Source organism: Calypte anna, chromosome Z (genome assembly GCF_003957555.1).
Source record: "Calypte anna isolate BGI_N300 chromosome Z, bCalAnn1_v1.p, whole genome shotgun sequence".
Classification (NCBI taxonomy): Eukaryota; Metazoa; Chordata; class Aves; order Apodiformes; family Trochilidae; genus Calypte; species Calypte anna.
Window position 1 is genome coordinate 33,213,053 of NC_044274.1, and position 11,341 is coordinate 33,224,393.

Sequence of the window (11,341 nt, forward strand, 5' to 3'; positions counted from 1 at the left end):
ATGCACACACAAGGCTTGCCGGCCTGGGTGGTCTCTCTACTTTGGTGAGCTGTTGCTAAGCAGCTAATAATAGTCATGTTTGCTGAGTAATTTCTGCCCTCCCCGAGCCAATCGTCTCGCAGAAACCCAAGCCATCTGACAGCCCTGGGGGCGGGCTTTAAGCTCTTTTTTTTTTTCCTCTCTTTTTTTTTTTCTTTTTTTTTTTTTTTTTTCCCCTCTCCTGCCTCTTTCCCTCTCCTCTCATACTCCCCCCCCCTCCACCCCTCCTCCTCTTTATCCAAATGGAGAGAGTCCTTTTTTTCTTCTTCATCTCATCTCTTGAGCCGAGGGGCTGCAGCTCGGTGCTGCCGCGCACACGCCAGGGGAGAGCGCCAGGCAGCCGGCCGCCCGCCGCCGCGGCGGGGCCGACCGCGGATCCCCGCCGGCCCCGCGGCCCGCGGGAAGGAGCTCGTCGCTGAGGCAGGATGGTGCAGCGCGGCGAGGCAGCTCACCAGCAGCAGCAGCAGCAGAAGCCGCCGCGGCCCGCCGCGCCGCCGCCGTGCCGCCGTCGCTGAGCGCCGCCGCGGACAGCGGCTTCCCGGAGGCAGCGGCGGCTGGAGGAGGAGATTTCAACGGGAGCGGAGGAAAGCGCGGCGGCGGCGGCGACAGCCGGGGGGGTCCGGGGGTCGCTCCCGCCCGACCGCTCGCCCTCGCCGGGCGCGGGGAGCCGCCGCCTGGAGCTCGGGGTCCGCGCGCGATGTGGCAATGGGAGGCGCGGGGAGCGACTCGGCCGGAGCGGCCACGGCGGCAGCCGCCGCCCCGCGCCCCGCGTGAGGCGGCCGCGCCGCAGCAGCCCCAGCAGGAGCAGCAACAGCGGCGGCGGCGGCATCAGCAGCGGCGGCAGCAGTCCCCGCAGCAGCAGCAGCCCGCGGCCCGCAGCGCCGCCAGCCCCCCGCGGCCCCGCCGCGCCCCCGGGCCCCCGGGCCCCGCGGCACCAGCGCCAGCTCCTCTGTCCCGCCGGCGGCGGCAACATGGCCTCGGCCGGTAACGCGTCGGAGCCAGAGACCAGCAGCGGTGCCGGCGGTGGCGGCCACCCCGGCCGGGCGGCGAGGAGCGGCGGCGGGAGGCGGCGAAGGACCGGAGGGAATCGGCGCGCCGCGGCGCCCGACCGGGAGTATCTGCAGCGGCCAAGCTACTGCGATGCGGCTTTCGCCTTGGAGCAGATCTCAAAGGTGCATTCAATCTCTTTTTTACCAGAGCTACACGCTAGTGCTAGTGCTGATTTTTGGCGGGGGAGGAGGGAGGTGATGTGTTTCCTCGCGGGGGTGGAAGGAGGAGATGGAAATGAAACGGCCACCAATAAAATGCTGGGAAAAAGAGAGGGACGTCTGTGACTCTTCAGTGCGGGAGAGAGTGCCCTCCTTCCTTTCCTTCTCGCCCCCGCCTGCCCCGGTGCGTGTTAGCGCTGCGGAACACTCTGTTTAGATTTACCGAGACAGCCCCAGCTCGCTGCCGGCCTTCCCCCGACTTAGCCCCTGGCCCGCTCCCCCGTTCTCCCTCTCCGCTTCCTTTCCGCCTCTCCATCCCCTTGTAGCGATCTCGGCTGTACTCGTTCCCGGCCGGTACGGGGGAGAAAACGGGCGGACGCTTTCTTGGCAGAAGTTGTGCTTTTGTGAAGTTCTCCGCCGAGCGCCGACACGGTGACTGCCCTCCTCGGAGAGGGGGTCCCCCAGCTGAGAGAGCTTGCAGCGGTTTTCTTCCTCCGGCGGCCGGAGGGGAAGCGAGGGCTGTAAACAAATTGCCACCTTAGCTCTGCCGCGCAGGTCGCGCCGGTTTCCGCGGAGCGGCGGCTGTACTGTTGGCGGGGAAGGGCCAGGGGTGCCCGGGCGCCCCGCAAGCGCATCCCGGGCGGGGCGGGGGGATGAGCCCGGCCGCCAATCTCCACCGGCCAAAAAATGTTCAAAGAAAACAACCTCGGGAGGCTGCCGTGCTGGAAGGATGGTTTGTTTCACTTCTGGGAGCGGATTTCTAGGCTTTGTAAGAAGGAGGAAAGAGGAGGAAAAAAAAAAATCCATGTGGCTGCCCTCTTCCGTTCACAAATATTGTCGTAACTTACAGATGGCTGTTCTACTTCCTAATTCAGATCACACAGCGTCTCCAAACTCTATGGAAATGAATTACCTCTGAGCCTAAACCACTGCTCACCACGTGGGTTCTGCCTCAGCACCAAACCCCTGCTAGGACCTGGAAATGGGGGGAAACGGCAGCAAACTGCTACTGACTAGTTTTCGGTCACCAACGATCCCCCCACCCTTCCATACCCCACTTTCAGAGGTTTAAGGAGAAGAGGAAAAGGGACTTTTTTCTTGTGGCTGTTTTTATCGGTCGTGGTTACCTACTGCTCTGGAGCCATGGGTCTCCCCAGTGCGAATACTTTTCAGCCTGAGCTGCTGGTGATGTCTTGGGAGTGAGAAGAGAGTGGTGGGCAGTGTAGGCAAGGGGGCAGGAGGCTGCTGTGGTGGCGTCACCCCAAACCTGTGCGTTGGCCTGGGGCGAGGATGGCTACCAGCAGGTACCTGCGGTGGTCTATGCGTGCTCCTAAGGGTGACTGCCCGGCAGGGGCGTGTGGGGAGGGCCTTGCCGGAAGGATGCCCGCTTGTGCTGCCCGCGGTGCTCATCCTCACCCGCAAGGAAGCTGCTGGGAAGGCGCCCCGAGGGCTAGAGGCTGTCTTGCTGTGGGAGGGCTGGGGGGGCTCTCCCCGCCTGCCCCCGGGGGTGGAGGTGCGCATCGGGCGGCCTGCCGCAGCCCCTCAACTGCTGACCTCTTCTTGCCTTGCAGGGGAAAGCGACTGGACGGAAAGCGCCGCTGTGGCTACGAGCGAAGTTCCAGAGACTGCTATTTAAACTGGGCTGTTACATTCAGAAAAACTGCGGGAAGTTTTTGGTTGTCGGCCTCCTGATATTTGGGGCTTTCGCTGTAGGATTAAGGGCAGCTAATCTCGAAACCAACGTGGAGGAGCTGTGGGTGGAAGGTAAGGCCGGGGTCCCACTCTTTCTGCTGTCGCTTCTCCCCGCCTTGCCGGCCGGGTGAACTCAACTTGCAGCGGCGGAGGTTGGGCCTCGTGGGTACGTTTGTGCACTGGGCGGTTCCGCACGCCGAGCCCGGCTTGCCGCCGGCGCAGACCGGTGCGACGCGGGTCGCTTGGGCGGGTGGTTGCAGAGGCGAGCGAGGGGCCTTAGGCCCGGGCCCGCGGCCCTGGGCGGCGCGTACCACTTCGCCACTGCGGGGGGTCGCGGTTTCAGGCCCCCCGCTCCACGGTAGTCCCCGGGACGGGCTGCCCCCAGTCACCCTACGCCTCCGCTTCAGGCCCGTCTCCCCGTGAGGCTCGGCAGCGGCGAGGCGTTCCCGCGTCCCCGGCGGCGGTGTGCGGCGGCCGCGGTGCCGAGATGCGCCCCTCCGCCATTTTGAGAGTGGGTGCGCCCGCGGCGGAGGGAGTGGGCGGGCGGCGAGGAGCGCGGCGCGGCGGGTGCCTGTGTGTGGTCCTGGTTTTTTTGGACAGCTTTGAACTATGGGGGGGACCGTTTGTGTCAAGGTAAAAAGAAAAAAAAAAAGGAGAGAGCGGCCATCATAATCATAATCATAATCATAATCATAATCATAATCATAATAATAATAATAATAATAATAATAATAATAATAATCAAAAGGACTATCGAGGAGGAGCGGGGCCTGGCCGGTAGCAGGGTGGCCGCGGGTACTGTCTAGGGCGGGGGCTGCCGTCCCCCCGGGCCATCCGGAGGCGCCGGTTTAAGAAGGCAGGCTTGGTACGGCAGAGGAGTGGCACCGGGGCTTTCGCGGGCCGCCCTTCGAACCGGGCACCCCTTCCCCCCCCCCCTCCAACGCGGACAGAAAGTCGTGGGGTGCGCAGAGCGGTGCCACCAGCGCCCCCCTCGCAGGCCCCGTGGGACAGGCAGCCCGGGCTGGTGATCCCGCTCTGAGAGGCATGGCTCCAGGCTGACGGGGGGTTAGGTTTTTTGGTGTTTCGTTTTGTTTTCTGGGCAAAGAACATTATTTACTTAGCACCACATTCCCCTGTTAGCTGGGGTGCCGTGAAAACAGTTCCTTGACTGCAATACTTACTGTGGGTTTTATGTCAAAATCGCTTGGAGCAGAATTTGGCTTATAAAAGTTGATATGGAGGGCTGCATAAATAATCATTACTAAATGAGCTCTCTGTATGTGCTGGTGTGGAAAACCTAGTGCTGAGTGCAAACAAAGTTAGTGGTTGTTATAAAGGTGGTCTGTCCCGGCCTGTGGATGAATTAAAGCATATAGGACCAGATTCCATCCTTGCGGATGACAGCCGTACTGGGGTCAGGATGAGGTTCATGGGTCTCTTAGTGAGTATTGGGGTTTGTGTTTTGGAAAATAAGGTGTTACCAGCTGAACTTTGTTAGATTCGTGTAGTCCAAGACTCCAAAATATAACGAGATCTGCTGCTGACAGCCCTGAGAAACAGTAGGCAGAGATGAATATTCAGAATCTACACTTGTTACCAGGTCCTATGTACCTTAAATAATAATGCAAACAATCGTGAACATCCTGTTGTTTGTTATTTCTCTACTCTTTCTTCTAAGTGCTTGTGAGGTGGTTGTGAAAAAGTTTCTTCTGCCAGTTTTTGCTCATGTGGGTTTCATCTCTGCCTTTCTCTGTTTGGTAAATAATATGTAACTGCAGTTCCATCTAGTGCACTTCCTTGAGATTTATTTTCCTGACATTACTGGGGTTCACTTACTTAGATGAGTGATCCCATGATCCCAGTAGTGCCACCTGCTTTTTGTTACAATGCCAATAAGCTACTTAATGATGATAATGCTGGTCGGACTGCCCAGCAGTAAAAATGCAGTTCTCCAGGAAAATGCATGATCTGCAAAGTAGCTACTTAGTTTACGTGCTGCATTGAACTCTTCTCATGTCATTGTAGCTTCACAGAGGGTAAAAGGGGAAAAGTAGCCGGTATAAAAACCAGTTGAAATTGAGTTTGTTATGACCAAAATGAATTTGCAATACAGCTGGTTGTACAAAGTTGATCAATGTAATTTGCCATCTCTCCAGCTTAGTTTTCATGTCAGAATAATGTAAAAAAAAAGTATTATAACTCCGCAGTTAGAAGCCCTGGGATTTCTGATTTGCAAAAAAAATAATAATCGAGCTGACATTAAGATGAAATAAAATATTCTTCATTTAATTTAAACTTTAGTCTTTCTCTTCTAGCACTATATGACCATCTACACAAAAAAGCTTGCTAAAATGTACTTTCTTGGTGGTGTAAGTGTTCAGCTCATGAACCAGGGTGTTGTTACACAACTGAGCATGAGAAACAGCAACACATATTTCTGTTGCTAAACTACAGATAGAGTTCAGTGAGACCTGGAACTGGAAATGGGTATAGAAAAAAAACGTATGGAAAATGCTGTTCTTCCTATGCAGAAGTGGAAATCAGTGCTTCCACTTGTCTTTTCTTGTATGTACCTGGTCCTGTCAGCTCTAAGGTACACCCCATGGAGGTTATTTTACTAAGGGATGTTTTAGATCAAGATTTCTTTTAGTAGAAGCAGTGGCTGAATTGCCCTTTTTATTAAAATAGCTGTCTTATTTTGCCTTTACTTTTTCTTATTAATTTTGAACAAAATGGGTCAAATATTGGTCAAATATAGTAGATTACTTGGAACATAAAATAACAGTTTTCATTTGCTACTGATGCTTTTTAAAGTTAATACTGCTGAATAAATTGGCAATATTTATATAAAGAGACTGATTCTTATGGTTTATTTCTGAATACCATGGAGCATGGGAAATAGTACAGCACTGAAGCTTGCTGGAAGTAAACGGTTGCTTTAAAACCATAACACAATTAATTAAAAATAGCAAAGCGAAGTCTGAATGAGTTTTGAGACCATGCACATTCCAAGATAAATGATTGGTAGTCTGGGCCTGAAGCTATTATGACTGAAATATTTACACAAGAAGTTTAGAAACCCACCTGGTAGGCAAATTTTCAAAGAGAGGAAAAGAAAAACAGATCTCCAAAACATAATTCTTTCAGTTTTCCTGTAGTATTCTTCTTCCTTCAGAATTTGTGCCAGCACTCTTGGCCTTCTCTGAGCTTCCTGATACCAAAGTGGCTTTCCTCTCAGCTTGTTTCTTGGCACTAAGTGTTGTGGAGTTATTTTATTTTTTTTAATTGTTTTTTATTATTTTATTTTAACACAGTCCTTCTCTGCTCCCCTGGCTGCTGTTCACAGCGTTATTACTGTGTGTCCCACACTATGCTCTTAGTCTACGCTCCTCTCTTGTGGTGTGGCTCTCTGGCTTCTCTGACTGGGACACATACCTGTTTTCCCTCAGCCCATCAGCAGGTCTGTCATCCCCGTGTGCACACCTTGCTACTGGAGGACACTTGTTTTAGTTTCTTGGGGAAGAAAATTCTGGACTGGCATTTTAATGGTATGCCATTTTAATATCTGTATCTGAGTGCTGTATGTGGGTGTCCCTGCATACTGGCGTTGTGGAGACTGTTCAGCGTCTTCGTACATTGCGTACCCTTGAAAGAACAAAAAGGGCTTAGCATTGATTCCCTCTGTGACTGAATTTTGTTGGACACAGATGTGCTTTTAGAAATACCCATTCATAACTAGAAAGTTATGGAAAAGAAATCATTCCCATAACTGGTTATGGGTTTTGCTAGCACTCTTAATAGGCACTCTTAAGACCCTGCATGTGAACTGCAGACAGTAAATTCACAGCCTCTGCTTCTGAAAGAAGGCAGTTTTGTGGCTCCAGAGAAGGTTCTGTTAAGTGGGGCTTGAAATTTGGCTACTGCAAAGCCTTGAGCGGTGTTAATTAGAGTAGTTCATAAGGGGAGAGATGGTCAGGTCTTGTTCTTCATACTTCATGTCACCAGTGCCTTGGGGTTTTTTCACCCCTCCCTTTCTTCGTTAGTTTTTCTTCTTTAAGAGATTGAAGAGCATGGGATTTTTTCCTCCCTTCTTCCTCCCCCTTTCTCCCCCTTTCCTCCTTCCCCTTCCCTTTCCTGGCCTCCTTAGCTCAGTCACACCTTTACCTCTTTAAGCAGATCACTTTGAATAGCAAACTAAGCTCTAACATGCAGAGCCCCTTTTTTAGCCAGTTTGAAGGAAGACTGGTATTACAGGTGGGGATAGGACACCCTGCAGGGAAAACAAAATGCTTCAGTTGCCAGATAGTTCAGATTTGGTACTGGGAACAAAGTGAGAGTTTTCTAATTGTAAGTGAATTTGGACTGAGTGTATGGCAGAAACTGTAAGTGAAGATTTGAATTATGTGAAATGTTTCCTTTCACTCTAAAGGGGCAAAAATCAAGCTACTCCACTGCAGTGGAGATGGGTGATTCATCTTAAAATACATTAATTTACACATGCAACATAAGAATGAAGTGAAAATGAGGAAAACATGTGAGCGATGCAGGAACTAGTATTACTTCCATAAATTCTCAGTTTGCTTAACCCAGCAAGATCAAGGGCAGGTTGTTCTTATATTCTGCCTAAGGCAGAACTGGGTAACTTTACACTAGTATTCTTTGGAGATACAAAAAAGAAGCTTAAAGAAACAAATCTTTGTGAATCTGTTGTTTCAGTAAGATAACTTTATGCAAGTGGGCTGGAGTAACACATTTTGTTTGAATATAGTTATTAGGAATTGACCCAGTCAGGTAATTCCACTCTCCCACAAACATGCACATTTGTTCATGGCAGTGCAGTGATGTGCTTGCACCTGTATCACCACATTAGTACAGAGTAGATAGATAGCAGAAGAGTGGAAGTTATTCTGCTAGTGAATCTGAGCTGGAGTGTTGGTAGTTTCTGTTACAGTATGGAGGGTTATCTCTGATCACATCACAAATCCATTAGTTTCATATGGACCGGGTGCCATAAGAGCTTACTTATCTCTGAATATTATCTTGCACTGTGTTGTGTTCCTTAATGTGCACTAAAAGTTATTGAAAGGTATTTACCTTGGAATACTTCCAAGCCTGCTGGTTTGCTTGACTTAAGTATGATTATTTATTATCTGTTTTCTTGAATGGGAAAATATCAGCGGTGTTTCCACATGATGGTTGAAGGATCATAATCTGAACAACAGGATCTTTTTAATGTTTTCTGGTCAAAATGGAAGAGTATTTCAGTCCATGCTTCTGTTTTGATAAGTAACATAAAAGTCTTAGGAATTAAGCTTTACAACTGGTTGTGGATAAAAACATCAGAACAGTGGGTGTATATGAGTGAACTTACTCTGTTTTCATATATTGGAAATTGTTAAGGAAAGGTGTTTGAAGGTTTTAGTTGTATGGAGGTTTGATTGACATCTCTCAAGGGCCTGCTAATAAATTCGGGAGGGGGTATCTGTTAAGTTCTGTCTTGACAGGTGTCCAATTGACTGCTCAGAGTTGTGCTCCTTGCTGAAAAGCTCATATAACAAAAGAAAACAGGTTCAGTGTTTAAAATTCCTCTTTCCTCTGCAAAGGTTTTAGGGAAGGTATTGCATGTGACCTCTTTAGTCCCTGAGAAGGTAAAGTTTGAAGCACTGAGCTCACTGAACCAAACATAGTGGCAGAACTTGGAATTACTTTAGGGTATCCAGACCTTTACCCATGTACAGAACCATGGCAGACTAGCAGCTTGCACCTGCTTTACCTCTCCTCAGAAGGACAAGAGGAGGACTGTCTCCTGTAGAACTGGCATGCCCTAAGCTTTAAGTGCATGGTTGCACCATTCCTTCTGCTTTTCAGGCTTCAGAGGCATTTAATTTGCTCCAGCCTACAGAAAATACATCTTCATTGTTATTTCTAAACACAATTGCCAGTGTCCATGCCAGAACATGCCCTACAGATCCTTGGTTGGAAGGGTCTGTTTCCTTCTCTCTTGAAATGTGTATTTAAACAGAGCAGTGCTCTGGCTGCACCATTCACCTCTTCCTCCCTTCTGAGCTTTGAGTGTCTTGTTGCAATCTGAGGATTTTGCTGCTTATGAACAGGTAGCGAAAGCATTTCTGTAGTTCTGGAGAGCTTTGGGATTTTGGCATGGGAATCCTGGGATAAAGCAACAGTTGAAAGCAGCACTGCTCTGTTGTTGGCCCTTTTGTGATTGTTACTGAGCAGGAACAGGGGGAATGTAGGTAAGCTGAAGAGCTGCAGGGGTGGCTGTTGCTGGAACTGTGATGCTTTGTGGAGGTGGTGGTGAGTGGATTGAAGTCTGCTACCAGCTCCTGTTACCTGCTAAGTGTGCTGTTTGGCTTCTTGTGTTGTTGTGGGGGTTTTTTGTGATTTTTTGGTTGTTGATTAGTTGGGCTTTTTTTTTGTGCAGAACAGACCTTTCTTATTATTCCTCAACAGTAACTGGGTTCAGACAAGAATTAGCTTTAAAAGCCAGGGGTACTCAAACTTGCTTTCAACAGGGAATGCATCAAGGATTCTCACCCTAACTCCACCCATTTTCATGATTTTTTTTTTCTTGGAAAAGGTGGTTCAAGCCCTGTTATTAAGTAGCAGTTGTGGGGGTTCCCCAGAAAGTAGTAGTACTATGCAGCATATACAACTAAGAGTTCTCCAGTGCTCAACAAATTTAAAGGCATGCAAGTGGATGTTTCAGTTACATGTAACTGTTAGAAGGCTCCAAAATATGACAGCTTCCAGATGTATGAACCAACTGATCCCTTTGTTTAGATTATGCACCGCAGCTGATGCTTAGATTAGTGCAGGCTGGACAAAGCTATGGGAGATTTGTCTGGTTTCCACAATGCTATGTTTATATTTCATTTGGATTTCTCCTTCAAAGCTGACCTTCCTATGACCTGTTGGAGCTCTGTCCACTAGGATGCTCATGCTTTTCTTTTGGTGTCTAATGGAACATATTCTTATTTTGACACTCGTACACTTTCCTGCACAATCCTTTTAACTTAATAGTGAATGCAGGCACTGAGGTAAAAAGGTGCTTGTAAAGTTTTCTGCCCCGCAGACAGTTAAAACAGCATTTTGGTTATGGATTTCTGGGGGCTGTTCCTTCTCAGGCATTTTCTCCTGTAAATAAAATAGTCTTCCAGCCTTTGCAGAGTGCTTTGTCTCTACAGATGACAGTATATATCTGCATGTTTCTAGCTGCTCTTTGTGGAGTTAAGTGGGAGCTGAAGTGCTGAATTTTAATTATTTGTGTCTTCTGTACAGTTGCAAATATTTTCTCAGTCATCCTTGTTTGTCTTCTGTACTCCTTTGGTTCTTTTCATTTCTCTAATCTCTCCTGCCTTGCAGTTTGCAGGTATTTTCCCATTTGTGTCTGTCAGTTATTCTGCCTGGGAACTGACTGAAGAGATCAGTAAAACACCTTAAATTTTAAGCTAAGTGAGAGTTATACAATAAAAAAATGTAGTTCTCTTTCAGAGTTCATAAAGATACATAGCTTTCATTATTATTTACAGAAACTGTATGTTTTTCTACTGCTGATGCTGTACTGGGGCAACAGATTCCCTAGATGCCTCATGACATAAAACTCACCTCTTTGAAGTAAGATTTCTGCTCTGAAAATGCATTTTGTCTTTTAGCAGCCACTTTATTTTTGTGTTCATTAATTGAGGAGAACATGTTTTCCTTCTATGTTGCATGGCCTATTTTATTATACAGTTAGAATGTACTGCATATGACTGGTGGTTACTGGATACAATAAGCTATGTTCATCCTTAGTGTTAACTGAGTGACTTTGACTTGGAGTAATTTTTCATTCCACGTTGCAGTCAAAATAGATGGAATGGGATTGCAAGGAGTAACTGTGGATTCAGAATTTAAAAGTAAAACCCTCTTTTCTTAATTCCCTTTTTCAGTCTAAATTAGTTCAATATCTGTAAAGGCAGTTGACTTGTTACTCTTTTTTCTCTTGTTATTTTCATTCAGTATCACATCAGTTACTATAAACATCCTGAATTTGGCTGAAGTAGTAGTTTCATGAGGTAATAGTCCCTTTCTGTAAACTGCTGACCATATAGATGTTTTGTTGTATGGAGAAAATTTTAATTTCAGTTTTTAGAATTAATGTCTTGGCTTTAACTTCTCCTTCATTTTTGAAAATTTAGTTATTTTAGTGCTTGAGCAAAATATGTAAAGAGGTAAGGGAATGTACACAACCATACTACGACTCTTCCTGCAAAGGTGCTGCTCCTTTAGAGAACTGTACTGAGTTCCAGGTTCAAATATACAAGTAATCATGTATATTTGAAACATCTGTATTTTGCTCATGTGCAAGAAAAAGTGTTTTTGAGGCACATATGCAGTATTGT

General features: G+C 48.0%; 1 protein-coding gene across 1 annotated transcript in view; it reads left to right on the forward strand.

Moving 5' to 3' along the window:
* Positions 1-950: 950 nt before the first annotated feature.
* PTCH1 (patched 1) overlaps positions 951-11,341 on the forward strand; it is a 62,159-nt gene continuing 51,768 nt past the window's right edge. Inside the window, exons 1-2 of the mRNA XM_030467650.1 lie at positions 951-1,211; positions 2,819-3,011. Coding sequence (XP_030323510.1) covers positions 1,011-1,211; positions 2,819-3,011 — 394 coding nt within the window. The 5' untranslated portion in view covers positions 951-1,010. The remainder of the gene's footprint in view (positions 1,212-2,818; positions 3,012-11,341) is intronic.